The sequence below is a fragment of the Ambystoma mexicanum genome, chromosome 1q, assembly GCF_040938575.1.
Source record: "Ambystoma mexicanum isolate Mex_15411 chromosome 1q, UKY_AmexF1_1, whole genome shotgun sequence".
NCBI classification, from domain to species: Eukaryota; Metazoa; Chordata; class Amphibia; order Caudata; family Ambystomatidae; genus Ambystoma; species Ambystoma mexicanum.
In genome coordinates, this window is record NC_090922.1 from 550,301,800 (window position 1) to 550,327,588 (window position 25,789).

A 25,789-nucleotide genomic window follows, 5' to 3' on the forward strand; every position below is an offset into this window, starting at 1 on the left:
CTAGTCCCCTCACTCTACTCCACCCACCTACCCCATCTGTTTCTACCCTGCCCTCCTACCACCCTCTCTCCACCCACTCTACCCCCTCTCTCAATACCTCATCCACCCATTACCATCCTCTCTTTATACCCCACCCAACCACCCTACCACCCCTCTATGCACCCGATATGCCTGGTTTCAGGGAACAATGCATGAGCTTACTGATCATATGTTGAAGGACTAGGAAGTGGCAGCAGGTAAGGCATGGGGAATTGGGATTTGGGGTTAGAGAGGTGTGTGTGAGCGTGTATGTTTGTATGTATATGTGTGGTTTTTGTGTGTGTGTTGTGTGTATGTTTCATGTGAGTGGAACGGAGGGGGGTCGGGAGTCCAGGGCTGGCATGCATGTCCCCTGCGTAACACAAGACATGGCGTGGGGGAAGGACGGCTGGAGAGAGAAAGGGGATTGCAGGGGTGTTCCCCACATTGGGAGAGGCCAGGGAAGGGGCACTAGGATAAAATGGGGCTTTCCTATAGTGCTTAAAACAGGCTAGGGGAACCAGCCTTCAATGAAATCGGCCTGCGGGGAAACAACACAGATCCTATAATGCCTCACACACCCACCCTACCGCTCTCTTTACCCCACTCACCCTTCGTATCGCCTCTCTCCATACTCCCTGCCTATCCCCTGCTATCTTTACTGCATCCACCACTACCGCTATCTCCATACCCCCACCCACTCACCCTACCCACTCTCTCTATACCCCACTGACCCACTCTACTCTGCTCTCTCTATTCCTCATTGACCCACAATACCCTCTCTTTACACCACCCACCCTACCACCTCTCTTTACCGCAGCTGCTTTCACTCCTCTCTCTAAACTACCCATCCACCACACCCCTCTGTCCCACCCCTTCTGCCCCTCTGTTTCATCTGCCCCACCCCCTTTTTCTGCCCCATTCACCCCATCTTCCTCATCAATACTCACCAGCACTCAGAACCCCCCCACCCCCAATTTAACCCCATACCTGGATCATTTGTTTCCTCCATTCCTCTGTTTTAAACAATTCTAGCAAGGCTGAAGAAACATAGTGAAAGAAAAAGCATTCGTATGACCACCACTAGTGGGTCATTGCTCCATACAGCAGGCACTTTATGCAGCCTCCCCTTCCAATTACCCACCATTGGTACCTCTTAAGGTACATGCCTGTGACTATTGATACACACAACACCCTGTGATTACCTGCAAACACCACTGTGCCCAAAATGGAAAATCAAGTCTTATCAACCAAGCACTGTGAATGTAACGGGCTACTATGAATACTGTATGAGTCTAAGTTGAGCCTCTACAAAATCTCAGTGCTTCAGCAGTGGTTCGAAAGCCAACTGACCTAAGTAATGGTCTTACGTATCGGCATCTCGATACTTTCAATTTTACACATAGAAACAAAACGTGGGTGACAGCGTTCATGCATAGCCCACAAAGAGGGCAAGTACCCAGTCCACCGGGACCCCAAGATTTTGTAAAAGCAGCTAAAGTTAATGTCCCTATCCTGAACCACATGTACAAGGATCTCTCATAGTGCGGATGTATACAATCAAGGTATCCTTGAAAGCCAAATTCCATTTTACGCAGCAAATAACCTGGCCCCAGTTTAAGCTTATTTGCTGCCTCTATCCCTGTCTCTCTTTTCCTCACGGTTACTGCTCTGTTAATCCTAAAAGCAGCAGATGTATCTTAATTATGGGGGACCTCCCACAATCCAATTTTATTTAACACTAACACTTGCTCTTTCACATGAGCTACACACGGGGTACATATCACCCCTCCGGACTGAAGAGCTGTCTCAATGCATCTCGAAACTTCCCTAATCCCCCTGTGCTCCACAGTGTAAGCCAGTAAAAGACTGGTTTTAGGGAGAGTGAATCTTCAATCGGACTAATGTCATATTCAAGATGTAATAACTGCAAGTAGTTTTTTCAAGAACATATTTTCAATTTTGTCAATGGTCCGTGTGCTACCATATCCCCAATGTCTGCACCGAAGACTGACGCAGGTATCGCTTGCTTTCGATATAACTCGAGTGCAGGTGAGATAGACCCTATCCCATGTTTCAGAAATAATTTTTTTTTACCCCACTATACTTTCTTTAATTAGTTCAAGCTTTGTCATCTATGAGAACCAACCACTGTTCTCATGGAACCCAATTCCAGGATAATCATAGAATGTTGTCTGTTCCAATTTACAGTTATCCACACAGATATTCAAAGTGCTACGTTTGGAAAATGGTGGCTTAAAGACCATGGTCTTTGTCGTTCTGATATTCAATTGAAACTCAAGGTCCTTGCATTTGTTCATAAAGGCATCCAAAGTTTCCTTTAGGACTTGTGGGGATGTAGACAGAATCATCACATTATCTACGTAGAATAAAGCAGGATACCTGTCCTGGCCTATTTTTGCAGAAAACAAGGTTGGTCCTAGGAATCCCTCTGCCGGACATTAGATCAGGTTACGAGAGCCTTACCTTGAGTATATAGCTCAATATTTTTCACAGAGGAGAAATATCCAAAACATATCAGTCTTTGTCCTACCCTGGTGCAGCCCAGCACCGAAATGCTAGGCAATTTTCCTCTGAACAAGATTAAGAACAGCAACCGCAGACACGTGTTTTGGTCTGGTTAGACCTCATCAGTAGGGTGGAGCTGTGCCTCTCTAAGAACAGTGAGCAATGACTCCACATCTGGATTCCCTAGTAGCTTAGGGTGAGACCCAAAATTACTTAAATTATGCAGAAAACAAGTAGGGTTCTGGGAGCCCCTCTGCCAGACATTAGTCCTGATTACGAGAGCCTTACACAGAGTCTTTAGCTCACTATCTTTCACAGAATAGAAATATCCAAAACATATCAGTCTTTGTCCTGCCCTGCGCCAGTCCAGCCCCGAACTGCTAGGCAATTCTCCTCTGAGCAAGAGTACCAACAGCAACCCCAGAGACTTGTTTCTGTCTCATTGGACCTCATCAGTAGGATGGAGCTTTGCCTCTCTAAGAATAGTGAGTAAGTGTTCCACGTCTGGATTCCCCTAATAACTCAGTGTGAGACCCAAAGTTACTTAACATATGTGGAAAACAAGGGGGGGGGGGTTCTGGGAGTTCCTCTGCCAGACATTAGTCCTGGTTATGAGAGCCTTACCCAGAGTCTTTAGCTCATCTGGCCCATCTTTGGCCATCTAACGGCTCTTTTTACAATCAAAGGCACGGTACGAGTATAGGGGCTACTTTCGCCCCAGATTTGGCCAACCTATTTATGGCCAACCTAAAAGAACACTCTATTTACCATCCTGACAATCCATACAAACAGAACATCATCTGTTGGTATAGGTACATTGATGATGTCTTCATGGTCTGGAGAGTCTGGAGAGGGTCAAATGGCGACCTGAGTTTGTTCACTCAATGGCTTAATAGACACAATCCACACATACAATTCACAGGGGCAGACAACTCAAATTCAGTCCCTTGTTTGGACCTAGTCATCAAAAAATCTCTTAACGGTCATCTAGAAACCTCTATGCCGAAAAGACACTGACAAAAACACCTTGCTAAGATTTGATAGCTTCCATCATGCCAGCCTTAAAGAAAACCTGCCTATCGGGCAATTTCTTAGAATCAGACGAAACTGTACCAACACATCTGATTTTGAATACCATGGTAAGATCTTAAAAACCTGTCTGTCCAACCGTGGCTATCCTTCAAGAACTATCCAACGAGCATAAAGAAGAGCGAAGCATACCAATAGACAAAGTTGTTTAGCACCAGCGACTAAAAGTACAGTAGATAAAATTACCTGAGTACCTACTTTTTCACCTATTAGCCATCTCCTGAGGAAGACAATAATAAAAAATTGGCACATCATAAAAACTCCTGACTTTGATCCTTCCACACCACGATTTGCGTTTAGGAGACAATCTAACCTTAGAGACAAACTCGTACACACGTATCCCATCATACGCAAGCCAGCAGTCTCCCAGACCACACTGTGGTCGTTACCACCAGTGGTAGGCCACTTTAAATGTGGTTCTTGCTCTGTCTGTTCCCTAACGAAAAATGTGAAAATACTCGAACTGTACGAAATGAAATGGACCCTATCAGGTTTTTCCAATTGCAATACCCCGTGGGCCATCTATGGCATAAAATGCCCATGCAATTTACTGTACATTGGTAAAACAAAACGTCCAGTAAAGCAAACAATATGCGAGCATCACTCGTGTATTAAAAATAAGATCAATAATAAACCCATGGTGGCACATTTCACTCAGTTGAAACATTCCCCGAATGATTTATTTTGGTTTATCATCCAAACCATCCCAGCGCCCACACGAGGGGGCAATAGAGACTTGCTCCTCACAAAACAAGAGCAAAAATTGATTTTTAATCTGGGCACTGTAAAGCGGGGTTTAAATACCACAGTGGGGTGGTCCCTTTTCTTTTAGAGAGCCCTCTTCAAGCTACAGCCTCTCATACATTAAATTACACCATCCACTCCTGTAATTAAAAACAAAAAATTAAAAATACTTTTGTTTAGACATCAGATTATTATTCCGTGCCCTCACATGGAATTTAACATCATGCCCTGTTTTTCAAGGCAAAGTCAGGGCAGACTTTATATACTTTGATTTGATTACTTCCTCAAGTGTTTCAATTCGCTCTTCTGGGAGCGGGTCTGTTCACTTGCATATTACATAGTGATAAGACACACGTTTGTGACTGCTCAATGTAATGGCGCATCATTATTCCGCCTCGGGTTTCATTTAGAAACATCAGATACGAGAGCGTTCTAGTTTCCACGTCGCAACGTCATCCTGACATCCATACATAAGACCCTGCTTCACTCCTTCAAAGCTGATCACGATGGCGCGCACGCTCGACATGCTGCTTTACCCGCCACGGGATACTTTGGTTGCCACGCCTTCTACCTTGCCCCTGGCGTCCGAACCACGACGAATGGAGCTTCTGTGAGACCGTCCGTTCTGCGGAGTTCCACAGGCAGCTAAAAGGTAAGCAGCCCTCTGATTCCTCTAAGCATTGACAGGACCCAGCATTTCAGTTCCTAATCCACTGTGTGCTGTTGTCCATCTTTCGCTAGGCATTATTTGACCGACGCTAATACAGCTAAACATATCTCCCATTAAGTGGAACTGACCTCCGGCAAAGGCAAAGGTAATTACTCCACCCTACCGCATTAACTGCACACAAAGGTTGAGTTTGCAGATCGAGTTGGCAGATTCTCCGCGCTTTAACAGCGTCTTTCTCTGCATTTGTTGTTTACAGTAGATCCTGAGAATGCCTAAACCAACAAACATCACATTCCGGACTAAGTATTCGGTATAAATACATCTCGTGATCACACCACTTAAGTCTTTACAACATTGAATAAAGGGAGTATACTAACCACAGCATTATCAGATGCTTTTGCACCCATTTATTTTGCCTAACACCAAACGCAAATAAATAATTTAAAATATAGTTGCAACCCTTGTGCAAGTTATACTGACCTTCAGTTGTTTTCTATTGATAGATCCTTTCTGTTCACTTGGACTAAAAGGATATTTAGCACGTGTTGGACTTTGCCAAGCATATTGTGGATTTTCCTCCCTAATTTATATATAGGTGAGTTTATCCTACTTCCTGCTGCCAAAAATAAGCAAGCTCCCATAGACACATGTTGTCTTTTCAAGTTCTCCTAATTTACTAGTTGGAAGGTCCAAATAAATATGCCCTCCTATATATTGCATGTTAAATTAAATATCACATGCTTGTTTCTAGGCCACAACCAGTGATGACAGTAATGATGTGTACTATCAAAAAGGACCTTGCTTCGGTAACACTGCTAGTGTTTTAACTTGTATTTTTCTTCAACCACTTTGTATATGTTCATGTTTGTTTATCTTGTAGTGGGTTCCGTGGTTAAAAAAGTACGGCTACTAAGAAGTACTCAACACTACCAAGTTGTCACATTGTTCCCTTCCTCCTGTCCTGAAGATGGCTATTCCTGCATCAACAGACAACGTTTTTGTGCATTGCCTGATTTTTCTTGGTGCCATTAGCCAAAACATATGTCGACTCTCACAAAAATTAAACCTAAGACATCTAATAGGTTTCTCTCTCTTTTGATAGAGCTGGTTCAATCAAATAGTGCTCTACTCCTGAGTGTTTGATGTTGCACATTCAGTGCTTGTACAACACCTTCTCTCGCGTACTAACCCCACAATAATTTTCTTGCATATTAGACTATCTCAGCTTTGTTAAAAAATATTATTTGCTGTGGTTACCTTTACATTTTAAGTTTTCTTCTTTTTAACGAAATTCTTAGATTGGTTTTAGCATGATCAAAAATAAAATTAGTTTTGTTATTATTTAGTGATTTAGTGGTTGTTCTTCCAGTTTATAATAATGTTTTGGCTCACATGTGTGTCCCCATTTTTATATTAGTTGAGTGTTATCAATACACTCTATAATCCGTAAGAAGTGTTTCAGTGGCTTTGCTTCCTAACAATAGATACATCATTCACCTGACTGTGGCTTTAAGACATAGGGTCACCATCCCCCACCTCTTTGCTCTCCTCACTCTTCCATCTTTGGGTAATCCATGCACCTCTGGGTTAATGCATTGATTATTTCTTCGATGTATATGCAAAACAGCAGAGGGGCAAGGACACATTGTTGCCTTACTCCCTTTGTTACACTAAAAGAGACGATTAACTCTTCAGCAAGTCCAAAGAACACAGATGCATTATTCTTGGAGTACAAAGACTGCAAAAAATAAAATCAGGCATGGGGAGCTCCCATATCCCTCAGGATCTGCCAAAGAATTTCCATTGAGACTCTTATTAAAGGCTGTCCTGATATCCACAAATACAGCGTACAATTTCATCTTCAGTAGCACAGTGTACATCTGGATCAACAGGAACAGCCCGAAATGTTGATCAACCATGCTCTTTTGTTTTCAGAAGCCTGCAACTATTTTACAACTACAACTATTTTAGGTATGATAACAAATACTATGCTCAGATCTCAGGCACACCGATGAGCTCGGCCATGGCTCCATCATATGCAAACACGTTTATGTATTACCTTGTGAAACTGCATATACTGTATAATCCGACATGGAATAAACACTTGATAATATGGAAGCGCTACATCAATGACATTTTTGGAATTCGGAAAAGGCTCAAAAACAGAACTCAATAATTTACATAACTTTCACAGTAACCTACATCCCAGGATCAAATTCACACTGGAAGTAGGTGATCCATACTTTTACTTTCTTGATGTTGAACTCATCATTACCACCACTGGACTAAAAACCATGGTCTACCATAAACCAACTGACATGAACAATGTACTACACTTTGCAAGCTTCCATCCTAGACAGATGGTATGCAGTTTACCAAAGAGCCAATTATTGCATATTAAAAGGATTACAACTGATAATGCCACACCCGAGAATGAATATCAAGAACTCCACAAGAAATTCTCCCACAGAGGATACCCATCTGAGACATTGATGGAAGCAAGACCTCTTGCACATTCACTGCCTACTGAAAATCCTATACTCCTAATCCTGACCTCCACACTTGTTACTGGCTTTTCATTCACAACTCCTGCCTAACTTCCTTCGTAGACAGCATATTACACGCATTCTCCATTTGCATACACATGAATGAACATTGCTTTCACATAACATAGAACGTGACTTATCAATATACAAACATGAAGCGGACATGGAACCAAATGCCAGACATGAGGTTACCAGCAAGCTATATGGCACAGACAAGGAAATTTCCCTATTATGAAGAAACATGACACATGGCCCATTGGGCTAGCAAAAGCAACACAAAACCATAGTTCCAATGCGAAGCGCTCTGTAACACCTTGAGGTTGAATAGCAACTTATATTTAACACGTAATCTACTGATATACTTGTCCTTAATGTCCTTTTTTAACCAAACTTATAACATGCATCCATTATAAGGATACCAGTCTTCGCTACGAGTATTGCATCATACTCCGTGACTAAGAGCATCCTAGACGTAGCTCCGTAATGTAGAATACTCATTAACTGACGACACTGAACACGTGCCTCTGTACTCAGGTCATAGTTCTAAGATCAAAAGGTTAGACATTTTCCATACTCGAGAGTTAACAAACATTAGCTCAAGGAACACTGCCCCCACCCTATGCAACAAAATGCTAAGGGACTTATCTTTGTGTCTGGGTGACTCGTGAGATCACCCAGGGGCACACAGTGCACACCGCCGCGGCCGAGAGCCTTCAGTCAGCCTAATCAGTGCGATGAGCGAAGACCCGCCTGGATCCTCGCTGCTCACTGCCGCGGCCCAGATCCTACCATCTGCAGGCCAGCCTGTCTCCTCGCGTGCTCCTTCTGCGAATGCCGTGACCGCCCGTGCTGCACAATCAGTAATTATCAGCACCAGTGCACGGGCAGCTAGCGGTTTAGTAACCCCATAATGACATGCAGCTGGCTCGCGGCGCGAATTTCCTGGGACTACACCCTGTCCCACAGTCTGCTTGGAAGTGTGGTTCCAGCTCATTTCTTCCCATAAAGACACTGTTTCTTGCCCCAAACCCTATTCCTGACAAATATACTGGATCCACTTGTTGGACACAATGCATCCAAGAGGTATGAACAAATAGTTCAACCTACAATGCTTCTCATGAAATAACGAGCTCGACCTTGTCCCCTAGTTCTACAATAACTGTCATTCGTAATGTTTTTTTATACTTTTCAATATTTCTTTATTGCATTTGAGTCCATTACTCTGCAATCATAAAATAGAATTGTTTTATTTTCTTTGTTTTGTACCTTTTTTGTATACTCTATTTCACAATTATACTTCTTTTAAATGTGTTTAGAGTGAATTGGATATTCACTAGTGCCATTCCTTTGTGTTCAATTCACTATCTGTAACATATGCCTTAATGATTTCTTCAAACAAAATATATCTAGCTAATAGCTCTTTATGCAGGATTCACCAGATTATCTGAATATCTTAAGTCCTCTCTTACCGCTAACCACCACTCCTTATTGTTAAATTGCAGAGTTGGCTATATACGCTCTCTTTACCAACTTTTGTATTCTATCTGAACTCCATGAACCATTTGCAACACATGTAATATTTACATCATAGAACCGCTCCATTTCACAGGGGTTTCTGCATTATATACAGTTCCCCCATTTGGCACTTGTTACCTTTCCTGCGTTCACATCATTCACCATGGGTGTCTACTCTTTACACAACGACTTTATTATCTAAGCTGTTCTAGTTTATTTCGCTCTATTGTCTAGTCCCCTTTCTACATCCTTTAGCCTGCGAACGTCCTTCTTCTGCCACTCCGCACGTTTGCCATAGTTTCACCGACAACTTAGACTGCGGTCGCGAGCTGGCTGCTTGCCTCGTGCTGATCTAAACCTGTCAGCTCCTACATTTCCGCTCTACGGTTATAAACAGTAAGTTGAAGTTTTAGATTTCTGCACATTGTTCCGTAGATCTCGTGCCAACATTCATGCCAACGTTCTCCCTGAGATCTACTTGATTTATTTACGATAGTTACAACTGATGCAGCGCGTACACCGCTGAAGCTGCCATTGACATATTTAATCATCGATCTGCAAACTACTGTCTTCTTTGATGATTCGAGACTTCTTGACATAACTCATGTTTATTTATTCTGCTGGGTAAATATCATTGCTCCTTTATACATTGTAGCTGGTACACGTCTCTTGCTCAATGCTCCCCCGCATATGGTTTTCTTTGCCTTCTGTAAACTCTGTACACAGGTCTGCCCATGAGCCAGACTCCTTCTTCTATCCCATGTGACCAACTGGCTAAGATTGTACTTTCTCACATATCTTCTCAGGTAATTTTCTGTACATTTAGGTTTCACCATGATTCTCAAAAAGGTGATCTGGGTTCTTCACTTTGACTGCTCCTCTTTAAGCACTACGATGTTTCTTTGACTATTCTATTCACTATTAAATAATGCAGTTACTACGACTACTTCCGTCAGTGGATTTCCTACATGCATGAACTCAGGATTTGCTACAGAGTTCGAATGAAAGTGTTCTTTCGATTTTCTCGCCTGTATGATTAATATTTGTGAAATACGAAAAACTATTCTTATTTTCAAAAAACAAAATTAATTGTATATAATGTTGTATTCTAGATCCGTTGCACCTGATGAAGGGAAGTACTTATCCCGAAACACGTCCTTTTCATTTGAAAATACAAAGAAGAATTACACACAGAATTGGCTCTATTGAATCTTTATTTCCTGTACTTATTTGTCATATGATTTGTATCTATTGCTTTACAACTTATTGGTTGATTTTGAGCACATAGGTGTGCACAGGACGGGAGTGTCCGAGTCTATTCAGACACCATCTTGTATTTCTCTATGTTTGTTTCCTACTCTGTGTCAGGGTAGTGCTACCTCCCCTACACCCAAGTTTATTATTTAATACATATACACTTGTGTTAAACATTTTCTAACCAGGAGTGCTACTATACATCACTATGTTTATAATTACTGAAATTTGCCAGGAGGCTGGGACTTTGCCAAGTCTAGTAACTGCATTATAAATGTTGCACAATACTGGACCCTAGACCCTTAACTCATCTTTATAAAGACCAGTAGGTATTTGGTTCGGCCCTAATGCATTTCCACTGTTTTGAGTCCCTATTACCCTTCACAATTCCTCTATGTTAAATGATAGAGTTTTGCCCCTATCATTTTTCTCTACAGGTGATTGCGCGGTCATATTTAGATTGGCGTATGTGTCTGAAAAGTGCTGCCACCAAGTATTTGCCGATATGCAGCATTGAAGGCTTGTGTCCCCATTAACCTCTTCACATTTCCCAATTCTTTGCTGATGGATGTGGTGTGTGTGTGTGTTGGTGTCTGGATGTGTGTGCCTATATGTGTATTAGAGTGGCTTAAACTGTGGCTTGGGGCAGCCATCTCTGGTCTCCTAGGGACTGTGACTTGCAAGCACTGTGAAGTTGGGGTACACAGTCTGGTGTGTCGAGTTGTCACCCACAGTAGCCAGGTGATGAAGGAATTGGTGGTGTGTTTAGGTTGCTGCAAGGGATCCAGGGTGGAAAGAAGCAGGAACAATGCAGACCTGATCACAGAACTGCATCCTATATGGTAGGGGCAATCTGGGCCTTGGGATCTATTGATCTTTATACCCCTGGGGCTATAGGCAGAGTATAAGCTTCAGACATGATCTGTGTAACATTTGTTCCCTCTATGACTGGATTTTCGAGGTCCGCTTAATGTTAGCTTAGCGGGGCATATTGGAAATGTTAGCAGGTGTTGAAGATTGGTTATGCAAAGCCACAGCCCTTGAAAATGTGGGCTACCTCTTCATGGTCTTTCATGCAATGGGAAGTGTGCATAAGTCAGACTCAGTCTGCCCAATTATGGCACCTTTGGAAAAAATATGTATGTGCCTAGCCACTAGCAGTTTTACCATCGGAAATTTGAGATTGTAGCACATCTGCTCTGAGAAGCCGTGATTCCAGGGCTGTTCCCTTGTGTTCTAGCACCTTCTGTGTGAAGTAGGACGAAGGACCATCGCAGGCCTTGCCTGGCAAATATGACCTATATGAGGACAGGTCATCTGGACCTGGTTCCTGGTGAATAGTGACTCATGATGAGGCCTGTGTGCTTCAATCATAGGTTGGATTTTGTCAGTCATTGCGCTTTCCAATAGAGTTATTTGAGCATGAAGCACCTGGGGGCCAGTTGGCCTTTTCCCTCCTTTAATGTTCTCCAGGTGTGGTCCCTAAAACCAGGTAGGTCAGCAAAAATAGCTTTCACCTAATGTAAGTAAGGCTAATATTCCTGTCTTGAGTCACTAACATGCTCCTTAGACCCAAGGTAATATTCCAGGCCCATCTAGCAATAAAGCTGCCTTAATAGAAGCCTCCTGTCCTCCCCCCACCCCCCGAGCCTGGGTCACTTTACCCCAAAAATGTTTCTGCAGTTAAGATTTTGAATTCAGAAATAAGAAAAACAGGTTCTCTGAAGTGTTCCTAATGCAATGGTAGTGAGAAATGACAAGCAACCCACCCCGAAGAGTAAAGGGGGAGGGTGGGAATGGGAGCCAAAAAGAAGTCATGGAAAAAGGATCTGCAAAATACTGACCCAAATCCTTCCCACCTCCTCTCTTGAAGGTAAATTACCCATCATATAATCCAGGTGCCATTTGTGGCAGACTTAATCCAGCCCTTCTCTTTTGCCGTATCCATCACAAGCTCTGCCTAGTGATGATCACCATATCAGAACACATGTGTGTAATTGTTTTTCTTTATTGTATTATTTAAATGAGTGTACAGCGTGTTTTACCAAAAAATCACATAAAAGAGAAATAAACAGCCGATGGGGCAGTCCTAGATCAGGTGTTGTCCATTATGGGAAAGTTAGTGAACAACTGATCATTGGATGTTCGGGAATAGATGTCAAAGAAACTGTGGATAAAACAGAGAGCAAACATAGAGTGGCCTGAGGGGACTGACCATGTGCCTGTTAGTAAGTGCAGTGGGAGTCAATAGAGTGTACTCAGTGAGTGTGAGAAAATGTGACCGTTAGTAGAGCAGGGGTCTGCAAACTTTGGCTCTCAACGTGTTTTGAATGCCATCTCCCATCAGCCCTAGTCAGCATAGTAAACAGTGAGCGATCATGGGAGCCAAAGTCTAAAATATCTGGCGAGCCACATGTTGAAGATGCCTGAATTAAAGGGTGCTCCTTCTTGCTTCTTGATTAAGGAGTTGGAGCTTCAATGCAGATTTGAATAAGTGGATGACAGTTGGCTTTCTAACATGAAGAGGAATGGAGCTCCAGTGGTGTGGGGCAAAAAGGGAGAAGAAACACAAAATGACAGGATGGATGTAGATATTATGGAGTGAACTAGAGCATAGGTTTCGAGGAGATGATTAGTGGGAGACGTGTTGGGTAGGTTGGACGGGGGTTCGCGCTCCTGGATGACTGTGGAGACAAGCAGTAGGCATGCAAAGGGGAACTGTTTTTCATTGAATGCCATTAGATCATCTTTATTTAAAGAAATGCATGTAGTTGGAATAGTTTATTTAAACAATTAGTGTGCAGACCTATCTCGAGAGCAGTGGAGCACTGTACAGAGTGTTGGTGGCCAGCATTTGGACTGGCATCTTTTAACAGTAGCGAAGTACTGTGAGGTCTGTGCATCGGTATGTGTGATTTTTATTTTCTTCATTGAATGCCAACCATTACGGAGGAAGTGTGTTGAGGTGGAAGAAGAGTGGGGGAGATTGTAGAGGGTACAGATGGCAAAGTGGAGTACTTAATTAAGTGGGGAGAACGGGTAGAGAGGGAGACCAAGGAGGAGGCTGGCACAGTAGAGATGGTGGCCAAGAACCTAGGCCAATATTAGTTTTTTAGTGATGTAGATGGGGAGGTGGAAGATATTTCTGCTATTATGTAGGGTGATCTTGGCTGCAGCAGAGACAAATGCAATACATTGGTGAAGGTTGAGGTTGCTATCACATAAAGTTCCATGCCCTAGGAGAGGCAGTGAGTAAATCTGAAGGAAAATACATGGGGGCAGTAAGGAGAGGGAGGCTTTAGATGCAGGTAGGGAGATAACTCCAGTGTCGGAGGAAATAAGTATAAGACATTGAAGTGTCATTCAGTGATGAATTGCAGAGATGGACAAAGTTATAAGCTGAGAGCTAGAGGACAAGCAGGGCATGAAAAGAAGTTGTGTATGTTCTCTTCAAATAGGTGGTAGAAGAACCCATATGAAGGGGTTAGCTGACCAAGGGAGGTGGTGTAGAGGGGGAATAATAGGGACCCAAGGACAGCGTCTTGAGGGATGCCATCTGGGTGTGAGGTTGAATAGCTGGTGGCCATGTTCCATGAGATGGATAAGTACCAATGAGAAAGAAAAGAGGCCACCATGTCTAGAGCATTTTCCTGGATGGCAAGATTAGGAAATATCCAAAGAAGAGAAGAGTTGTCCATCATATCAGAGGTGGTTGAGAGTTCCAAAATAATAAGAATGTAGGATATTCTGTAGTGGTGAGCAGAGTTTGGAAAGCTTGACACAGGGGTTAAGGCTGATTATGTGGATTTACACCTGTGAAATAGAGATTGTATAGAGTCCCAGAGGTCATTAATGTTCAGATCAGAAAATATCCACTTGAAGATGAGACACTTGAGGATTTTAAAATAGTGGTGAATGAGAGATACTGGCCACTTGGGTCCTTCCTTTCCTCTATCTTTATCTCTATCTACGCTGGTCCCCAGGGGTCTAACCTCTCTCCCTGGCTGTTCAACCAATACCTGGCACTTCTTGCCCACCATATTGCCGCTCTCTGCCCCAACTTTCAGCGCTATGCAGATGACACTCAGCCCATTTTCAGGCAATCCTCAGCCACCTTTTCTCCTTCTCTCATCTCTGACTGTCTGTCCGCCATCCAGGAGTGGTGTGCCGCCAAAGATCTCTGCCTTATTGCCAGTAAGACCGAGATTCTCCTCATCGGCACACCTGCTCCCTCCTTTGCTGTCACTCTCTGGCCGGCTTCTCTTTGCCCTTTTCCTACTCCCACCTGTGAGGCTAAAAACCTCGGGTCATCTTCGACTTCTCGCATTCCTTCTCTCCTCACATCTCTGACATCTCTAAGACACTACCAGCTACACCTCCTCAGAGGTATTTTTCCTTTCCTCTCCTTCCCCCAGAAGTCACTGTCTCCAGAGCTCTGGTTCTCTCTAGGTTCTTTCTAAATCTGCCTGCCTCTACTCTCCGCAACTCATCCAAAACAGGACTGCAAGACTTGTCCTTGGCCACAAGCCCAGGGATTATTTCTCTCCAGGACTGAAATCTCTGCACTGGCCCCCAGTGGCAGCGAGGATTAAGTTTAAAACCCTCTGCATTGTCCACAAGACCTTCTGGGGCCTGGGACCTCAATACCTTCAACTCTCTCTTCTTAAATATCTTCCTTCTCGAGCTCTTCGCTCATCCGCCTCCAACCCCCTCAGGGTTAGTTGCTTCTCCAGGCAGCGAGTTGGTGGTAGCTCTCTTTCTTCTGCTGGGGCCTCCCTCTGCAACAGCCTCCCTGCCTCTCTGAAACTTGAGGAGAACCATCTCCGGTTCCGGAAGCACCTCAAGACCTTCCTCTTTGCTTCTGCTTTCTCTCCTCCTCTCCCCTGCTGATCTCCTGGCTGTATCTGAAACTGCACTGGTTACCTGGCTACCTTATGATCTCGGGCCCAGGTCCCCACCCCACCAGTTACATACCTGCACTGCCCCATGGCAACCGTTGCACTCAGACTGTTTCTGTAACCCTACAGTCCCTACTAGCACTTGACACCTGATTTGTGCACCTACCCTAGCACTTGCCACCAGTTGGCCGCACTTTTATCATTGTCCTTATTTATTGTCCCTATTATTGTCTTATTTATATTTCTGTTATCCTATGTACTGCACTTCCCCCTCGCCCCTCGACCCTTCCCCTGCACTTGCACAATCTCAATGTCAACTGCCCTAGTAGGATCGTTGTTTCTGTCTTCCCTCTGTTTCCCCTCCCTTGCCTCGTTGCGCCTTGGAATACTTGTGTGTAGGCACGTTATAAATGCCATATCATATCACTAGTTGGCAGGATTATTCAGATCAGCTTAGGGATTCTTCAGGATTGGTAGGTGAGCTGCTAACTTGAAGCAGGCTTGGAAGTTTCCAAAGAAAAAGAGAGAAGTTTAATAGGGGACAAGGGTAGGAGCAAGTGAGAGGTGCAAGCTATTTGAATGCCTGTGGAGCAAACAAGGGTGCAGGGCGGGTTGGCAGTCTGAAAGATGGAAGCCAATTAAAAGGGAGAGGTTGAGGGAATGAGCACAATGAGGGGTGATAGAGATCAGCAATGGGGAAGGAGTGAGGACGAGGAGTGATAGGAGGGCTGCGAGGATGTCACATGTTTTGATTTCAGAGGACAAGGGGGATGTAAATTCATTACTGAACACAGAAGAACAAATAATGTGAGGGTGAGGGACAGCTAACATGGCTTGCAGGGTGGAGGAGAGCATGCAAAGGTGAGAATATAGAGTTGTAATTCGATTGGTGAAGTAAGGTGGTTTGGTTGAAAGGAGTGCAGTGGTCAAGAAGAGAGGAGCATTTTTATAGGTGAGGAGACGAGGGGGGTTCAGACTAACACCATGTATGGAGCTGGTGTCGCATTTCTGTTTTAAGGAGTGGGATCTGAGCAAAGTTGAAATGTTGCGTGCAAGGGGTAGAATGGGTAAAGTTATGCAAAGGATAGTGATGGTCAAAGGAGGAGCAAAACTGGATTACATTCAGAAAAGGCCTGTTCAATAGAGGAAGCCTGGGATGGAGCAAAAGTGTGAAGGGTGTAGCACAAGGAGGGATAGCTGCTCAGACACATAAGTGTTCTGCACAGACAAAAAATTCCCCTCCCACTGCTTGGTAAATACATGCTTGCTGTAGAAGGGTGATAGAAGATGTTATTTCATTATTTTTAAGAACTGCTAGTTACAGAGACACACACATTCTCACTTGTATATTTATTCATGGTGTGGCAGTCCTGATTTGACAGGCTTATAACTGGCATGTCCAGGTGCCAGGGGCATGTTACTTCTTTGGGCCTCATCACGACTTTGGCGGTAACCCTTAAATCTGGCGGTAGCGCTATTACCGCTGGATTTAAGGGTCTGCCAAATCAGGACTTCGGCGGATTTCGCCCCAGTTCTGAGCTGGGAGGAAATCCGCCAAAAATTTGCGCTATTACCGCCGGCGGGAAATCTGCCGGCGGTAAGAGCGCAAAATTTTCCCCATTGAGCCCAATGGGGAATGGGGCATTCCCGAATGTGCTCAATGGGGAATGGGGATTTACTTCACCGCCAAACTTGTAATCCGGCTCTATTAGCGCCGGGGAGTTCGGCGGTAGGGCTAATACTGCTGGCGGTAATACCACCGGCGTTACCGCCCAATTCGTGATGAGGCCCTTTGTCTCACACATAATTCGATTCAGTCCAATGCATATGAATTGCTAAATGGAAAGTGCTTATTTCTAGTGGCTGAATGTCCCTCTTTTTTAACTCTGTTTATTGTTGGTTGGAACAGCCATTTGCACTGAGAGCAGGGCAGTTTTACAAAAAATAATGGTACTTTCAAAACATGGAGATATATTTAAGTCCTACAGATAGGCAATTCCTACACTAACAGCTGTTACCATTACCCACTTTGCAGGAAACAGCAAGGAATTTTGACCAGACATGTTGTGAAGCAATTACTTAAGGCAGCATTGTCAATTAAGAGGGACCAGTAATTTATTTTTTTGTATTGTGTTTGAGAATTTCATGTTTTTTCTTTATTTTCCATTTACATGTCTATCAATCATTTTCAATGATTTAGTCAGGGTCAAATGTTGTGTTCATGTCAGATACCCTGTTGATGTTCCTAAAATTACTCTAGTTCAGACCATGCTCTCAACATTTTTTATGCGTGTGAGAGAATGGACCAATCTCAATCTTATTATTCATTGACCTTTATGAATAATTTGCCACTACATGAACAGATAGTGCTATCAGTGATTTAAATGTTATTTAAATTAGCATGGATCCTATAGGATACAACCAACGATAGCCACTAGTCACCAACATTGAGATGGAATGACTGTGAACTTTGAAACTCTTGTTTCAGGCTAAGGAGATGATCTGCTGTAGTGTATATGTTCATACTCTTCTGAAGCCATCACATTAACTAAATGTTCCTTTTCTCTCCCCATAGAATGAAAAACTGGGAGCAGATTCCACTTACACTGTAAGTACCTGGTACAGGGAAGAGCTTCAAACGCCTTTAAATGCAACCTGGCCATACATATGCTTCATCCCTTTGTCCACTGTAAACAATGGATCCACTTGGTGTAGGGAGAAGGTCAAATAAGTGATCCATCATTTTTGTAGGGGATGCGTCCCCCCGTGATATAGGAAGGTGCATGAAAAGCCATAATTATGCAGATTAACTGCTCTTGTAGATATGGTGAGCCACTTGTGTACGACTCCAGCCTACCAACATATCTCATGCACATTCACACAGTTAACAAATACAATCAATAAAACATTGGATACACATTTATGTGATGTCGATCAAATATGCAATACACATATAGTCACAAATTTCTACATAATTTTGCAATCAATCAATCAATGAACTTTATTCAGGTAAACCATACTCATTGAAGTCATACAAATTAAAACATACACTCAAAAATAATATGTAAAGTAATATAAACTACAACAGTACAACACATCTTCTCTCAAACACTCCATCAGAACATTCATATTATGAATCTAATAATTAATACAACAGTGAGCATACATCATTTAGAAAACATCAATGTTATCCAAACATACACCTCTGTTTTATATTCCAGGAAGCTATGGCATATGATGCTATACTCCCACAGACATACAGATCGGCAGCCAACAAAAGAACAATTAGGGCTAACAAAGCAGGCAGGTGATTCCAGCTTTTGCAGATTGTGCTCTGTGAAAAGGTCTGGCCATCAGAGGATAAATTGCCCCTAGTTGCCCCCACTTGCACAACATTGTAAAATCCACTCAGCAGTGGTAGGCCAGATGTACAAGAAACAATGTTGTACACAAAGTCCTGCTGATGGCAAACATCCAGGTCAGATGGCTAATACAGATCACTCTGTCTCAGCTGTGTCGTGCATACAGAGCTGTCACTAGTATGAGACCAATTTACTCTGGCTGTATAATTGTGTGACTGGAGCTGCGACAATGCTACAAACAGGCATTGCTTATATTTACAGATTAACATGCCACCAGGCTGACTTGGACACACAATTATTATAATTTGAAACAGAGGTGCAGACAATTGAAAAAACAACTCTATGTTGTCACTTTGTTTTGAGGTAGCTATCAGGAATGCACCTTTGACTTTGAACCTGCCTTGTGCCATGGCAGTGCTGGCGCTGAGGTTGTCAGTAGACTATTTCAGCAAAGGCCTATGTTTGCACTATAGTTTTGGCATGGAACATTTATAAACAGGGTGTGTGATCAGCAGACTTATCTTTCAGAAACAGAATTACCTACATTATTTTAGTTAATAAAAATAAAAAAGCTCGGTCTATCCCACCCTCACTAGATAATAATAATAATAATAATAATAATAATAATAATAATAATAATAATGTCATTCAGTCACAATGTTGAATAAAGGATTTCCCCGTCCAGCAATATATATTGTATATTTATTATGTCTTGCTGTGGGTAGTTATAACTTTATGTAGTGTGATGATTCTCTGTGAGCACTCAGTGCTATAGACAGGTGTGTGTGGGCAAGCCAAGACTCTTTACTAGCTTTTGATTAACTTGTATTACTCTGTTCTGTCCCTTGAACCAGGCTAATACTGTAATCAGGAGATCACCCAAGGGTTGCACATAGCTGGAAAGGGGGAAGGTGCACACACAAGGGTAGCAGGAACAAGTGGTGCAAATAAAAGGGTCTCAGTTCCTCCTACATGTAAACAAACACTTTGTTAACACAATAACAAGATTACACCTAGAGGAGGTGACACACCCTTTATCTGGTGTATTCAGGTCTTTAGTGAGTTCTCATCTTATCTGTTCCCCAGCTCTGCCCTGGGTGTAACCGGGCAAAGCCTTCTCAGTACATCAGTCTTTTCTCATTTAAAAGTCTTATACAAAATGGGGGAATTAATACACACACATCCTTATTAAAATCACGCATAGGTCTCACTACCCCTACCTAAGCAGCTACAATATTTTTTTTAAAGTATACAAATATCTATGAAGTCTGAAGTGTGCACTTGTCAACACACAGTGTTGGGGCACTTACCCCCACTTCCTCATCCCTTCTTTCTCTCTGCACTTGCGTGTTCTGAATGCTCACAAGGACAGGTTGACGGGCCCCTAGGGGACCCTCGTGCATGGAAACAAGGCACAATCACCATACACAGATTGATACGCCAGACACGAGGTTCAGTTCCCAAAATCTAGGGTTTATTGCAAAGCAAAAAGTCTCAGTCGGCCGACCGGATCTCACGTCCCGCAACGTGTGTTACCCAGACCTCGTGGGACGCAAGAGAGCGAACATTTTACATCTGTTACATATATACGAAATGACCATCATACTATCGGTAGTGACACGTTCATAAACCGCCCATATTGTACCTTCTTTGACAAGAGTTCAGTGATTGACAATTATGACTAATATGACGGATTTGACACTCCTAAGACATTTTATTCGGCAACAGTTGCAATCTGCAAAGGTGCAGACACGATTCTTTGTTTCATGGAACATATTGCTCTTGTTCTGTAAGCAAGCTGTGTTCGTAGGAGAGACACATTCCAAGCCCTACTATCTCTAGGTTTCTATTTGTGAGCTAGAGGTCAGCTCAATCTACAGAGGCCCAGTGAAGGGGGCCGCAAAGGAGAGCATAATTCAGGCCATTTACAATCTATTTCTACAGTTTCTGCCGTTACAGCGAGACTAGCTGGCACCTGCGTGGTGATTAAATGCCTTTCTGCTTAGTTCCAAGGACTTGTGAGGGAGGGAGACAGAGGGATACAGTATGCTTCTGTCTGGGCTAGTGTCTTGGCATGTATCTTGTGGCCTTGCTCTCTGCTTGAGCAAAATGAAATAGAATTCACTTACAGCAAAGCATTTGAACAGAAGGCAAGATGGGCATTATTACAAAATGGTGAATTCTATTACTACAAAATGGACACTCTCTGGTTATGCTGACGATTCAGTTCTGATGATGCTAGACATACGATGCGGTTGGTTTTCGGCCAACATAATATACCGTTTATGCTATGGAAGGGTATTTTCTAGACTAACAAACCCTCCTCTTGGCCGTAAGACAAACGCATCAGCCATACATCGCGTCTTCCTCTGACCATGTATCCGATTCTGAACTCTGTATACTGCTATAATCGTCATCATTTTCATCAATGTCAATGGGCAGAAATTCTTTCACAGTCTGCATTTCGTGATTCGTGATTGCATTTTCTTTGGCAATTCTTTTCTGTGTTACCATATTTATGCATCCATCACTTATTTCAGTGCAAATTATTGGTAGACAGTGCATGCAACAACAACATGTTATGAAGATTCCAAAGACTGCTACTAAGATTGCAATTAATTTCCATCCCCTTGAGCGTAATAATTCCCACAACCAGGAGCCTGTGTTCAGCTCCCAACTACCTGCTGGGGGATGGAGGTCAGAGCTCAAGACATGTAACTTTTTTATTGCTTCGAAGATTGTAGGAGAGGGGTCACTTACAAATATGCAACACGATGACCCCACGATTTTGCAAACTCCTCCACGGTCAGCCAAAATTATGTCTAGAGCCATTCCATTTTGTAGTGTCATTAATCTAATCGCTTTTTCTTCCAGAGTCATGTTGTATAATATATCTGTTGTTCCATTTATTGTTTTTTCCAAAATTCTAGACAATTGCCTTATATTATACAAATGTATTGCTTGACCCCAAAATGGTATGAATGATTTGGCTATATCTTCTGCAATTAATCCTCCTTCCTCATCTCGCTGCAGCCTTGATCTAGATAATTTTGCTATGTCCGATGTGTTAGAAAGGAATACCCCTGGGAATATAATCCCTAAGTAAGAAGTACCTCCCCAATTTCTTGGCAACCAGGGATAAGCTTTTTCCCCACATATGAAATAGACAGGATCTCCTACATATACTGGTTCTTCCTCTCTCTCTCGAATTGCAATATTCATGCATCTATTAAATGTTCCTACTGAATAAGAGCCTTTCTTATGCAAACAAAATGGAACAGTGCGAGGACTGTAATTTATTGTATACGAGGGGGGCACTACATCTTTATTCCCTTCTAAGTTCATGTGAAACGTTATTTCAGATGATTTATGGGGCACATATAGTCTGTCTCGTGGTGCTACTTCTTCTTTTATCACTCTTGCTCTCAAATATGGAGCAACATACAGGTTCCATTACCACTCTTTCAAATTCATCCATGTTTGTCCTATCTAATTGACCTGTTTCACTCTTATTCCATTTTCCATAATATAGTGTTCTCAATGATGCATAGCATACTGAATTTAGCATCAATGGCTGCACATACCAACCTATTCCCTTTCCACCATATTGTTGTAAATGCGTGCACACCCAACAATTGTTTTTTTTCAGCATCGAGTGTGTCTTGTTCATTATTAAAAGTATAACATTTGGTATTCCCACATCGTGGATGCGCTCCCACAAAACACTTCGAAAGAGAGGTGATCCTTGTGTAGATTTCCTTTACGATAAATGTTCTGAAATGCCTCAATGATAAGAGTTTCAAGTTAAATCTTCGTTACATCCAAGGTATGATGTAACTAAACAAAGACAAATGCCCTGAAATGTCTCAATAATAAGAATTTCAAGAGTTTAATCTTCGTAAAGTCCGATAATGTAACGTAACAGAGAAAGATGCCTGTTGTAAGAGTATCCAAAGTTTAATCTTTGTAACATCCGAGGTATGATGTAACATAACAGAGAAAAATGCCAACACGTGTTTCGACCTCTCTCGGTCTTTCTCAAGACTGATTTCATGTTCTTTTTGAATCTTCGGGCTGCACATCATATTCAATACGTCTATATACTGCTTCCATTAATGGTATTTTATCTTAATGGATTCGGGCAATTTGTCACATTTGGTGTTAGGTAATGGATTCTTCTGGTCTACGTGGCCTCATTGGTTTTAACTATTTCTATTTTGCATGAGACGATCGTGATATGGTTCATGGTTTGACCCATCGGGTGCGGTATTGTGTGCAGTGCCGGTTATGGATTGGCACCTGGCGATCACATGCACGAATGGAAATTGGGAAGTGATACACACTGGTGTATGTTGCACAGAGAATCAAATGTATATCATGTTACACTTTAGGGAGGTTATCCTCGGGTAATATACTCATGTTATGAATGGTCTAGAACTTGATTTCAGAAGGTATTTCTTACTAATTTTTAGACACTTATATTAACTGGTACATGTGGTATACACTGTCAGATTTTCCGGATTGAATTCTAAATCGTGTTATTTATTATTTTCTATGTGCTGCATATGATCATGTTATATCCACCCTGCTGGTAATGTATATTTGCAATTTTTAATAATTTTGCTTGTATGTGCTGTCTGTACCTTATGTCCTGGTTTATTGATGTGGACCTTTGTTGGATTACAATATTGCATTTATATACTTGCTGTACAGAGCTTTGCCTTGAGAAAGACCGAGAGAGGTCGAAACACGTGTTGGCATTTTTCTCTGTTATGTTACATCATACCTCGGATGTTACAAAGATTAAACTTTGGATACTCTTACAACAGGCATCTTTCTCTGTTACGTTACATTATCGGACTTTACGAAGATTAAACTCTTGAAATTCTTATTATTGAGACATTTCAGGGCATTTGTCTTTGTTTAGTTACATCATACCTTGGATGTAACGAAGATTTAACTTGAAACTCTTATCATTGAGGCATTTCAGAACATTTATCGTAAAGGAAATCTACACAAGGATCACCTCTCTTTCGAAGTGTTTTGTGGGAGCGCATCCACGATGTGGGAATACCAAATGTTATATTTGTCTTGTTAAGTGGGTTTGAGGTGCCCGCTTTTTCCACAGGTTGCTGCACCCTATTCCTTGAGGTTCAATTGAATTGTTTCTTGTATACTTAATTGCTCCAGCGCTATTTACCTGGCACACCTCAACATCTCCTGTTCCACATTATTAAAAGTAACGTGTTATTTCCATAACCTTCCCTGTGTCTTTCTTCCATTGGGGACAATGTATAGGAGATCACATGGACTGGACTTTCAGTGACAGAAACATTACTAATAGTCAAAAATACACCCAATGGATGTATTTCCTCTAAGTACCACAATGCTACAACTACTGATATTGGTGTAAGTATACTCATGATGCACATAAAAGTTGTCATAATCAACATACATCTTTTACCGCAACTTTTCCTAGGCAATTTTATAGTCTCTATATTTACTACATCATCAGCATTGGTGCAGGAGGGGGCAAAAGCAGGTATAGCATCTTCTTAATTCTTCTTCTCCAACAATGTTTGTGGAAAATTCCCACCACTGTCCTCTTTGAAATACCACCAAGTTTGAAAATGTTTACAAAGTGTTTAGGCCAGCAGCCTGGATTGCTAATCATAAGGCAGGATTATCGTGCTTCTGCACTTTGCTCGCAAGACTCCAGAGCAAACATTAATTGCCTTTTCACCATATGTGCCCCGCTCGTTCGCACAGGTTGATCAACACATGGATTTTTATATTCAAAGATAGCACCAGGAAGCCGCGTTCCAGAGCTGTCAGACCAGGACAACCCCCACGCTCCTCTCCCCTAGGCCTCCGATTCCCACTTCATCCATGATGGGAATAGAGGTAACAAGTAAAAGAAATGCACCACGAAGATCAGATCACTTTCGATTTTGAGAACGTAGGTTGTACCTCATTGCTCCAGGTACTGTGTGATCAATGAATAGTGCAGCTGCACTTCCAGATGCAGGCTCAAAGTCAGCCTGTGGCGTGGCAAGTGATGGTGAGCGCCAAAGTGATGATGCAGGTTTCGTGTCAACCTGTAACGATGCAGATTAAATTGGGTAAAGTTGGGGCTCGTTTAGCCCTGGTTCCTTTTTAGCAATTTTCTCAGGCTTTGTTTCAGGCTTCGGCAAAGTTTGAGGCAGAGAACTGGCAATGCTGTCCTCCGGGTCGGATGCAGCTGCTTCTTCCTTGTCGTCTGGATCAGGCAGTTCTTTCACCGGCGATAGAATTCTCTGAGTATGAGTGGTATGTATCCATGCCTTGCGACCATCCACACAAACTGCTGTTTGTGTCGCCAGGAGGACCGCGTAGTACCCATGCCATCTCGGTGCAAGCAATGACTTCCTCTCGAAATTATTGATCAGGATCCAGCCTCCCGGTTGCAGACAATGCCCCGGGCCGGTATATCTGACAGGAAGAGCCTCCTGCACCTGCTGATGAATCAAACAAAGCTTCTGTATTAAAAGGTTACAATGTGTACTTAGCACAGGATATTCAATTTCACTTAAATGCCTTGGTTGGGGCGCGCACCAAACATTTGCAGGGCTCCCCATCACAATTTCGTATGGGGAGAGTCCAGTCCTTGCTTGCACAGATGTGCGCATGCACAATAAAGCTAAGGGCAGTGCATCGGTCCATCTCAACTTGTTTCCTGAACGTATTTTACTAATTTTACTCTTTAAAATGCCGTTTTGGCACTCAACAAGACCGGCACTCATCGGTTGCCTGGCACAATAGAATTGTTTATCAATCTGAAGACCTGTACATATCTGTAATATCACAGCGGCAACAAAATGCGGGCCATTTTCTGACCATATGACCCGTGGCAGGCCGAATCGGGAAAAGTATTCTTTTAGCATCACCTTCGCTGTGCTCATGGCTGTGCAGTCCTTCAGCGGATTAGCTTCCACCCATTTACTGAATGCACACACTACCACGAAGATGTATTTTAGATTCTGATATCTTTCCATTTCTATAAAATCAAAATGGATTACCTCAAAGGGCATGGGGGGTGAAACTACCTGTTGGAGTAGCTGTTCCTCTTCCAACATTGTGTTGCAGGCATGTTATGCAATTCTGAACTAGCCTTTCTGCATTCTT

The 25,789-nt window shown here is 42.6% G+C and overlaps 1 protein-coding gene across 2 annotated transcripts in view; it reads left to right on the forward strand.

Annotated features, from left to right (window-relative positions):
* The window catches only part of LOC138531375 (carcinoembryonic antigen-related cell adhesion molecule 5-like), a 348,843-nt gene that overhangs the window by 267,741 nt on the left and 55,313 nt on the right, over positions 1-25,789 (forward strand). For both annotated transcript variants that reach the window (XM_069640987.1, XM_069640986.1), the window contains exon 6: positions 17,839-17,871. In XM_069640987.1, the coding sequence (XP_069497088.1) occupies positions 17,839-17,871 (33 nt within the window). The remainder of the gene's footprint in view (positions 1-17,838; positions 17,872-25,789) is intronic.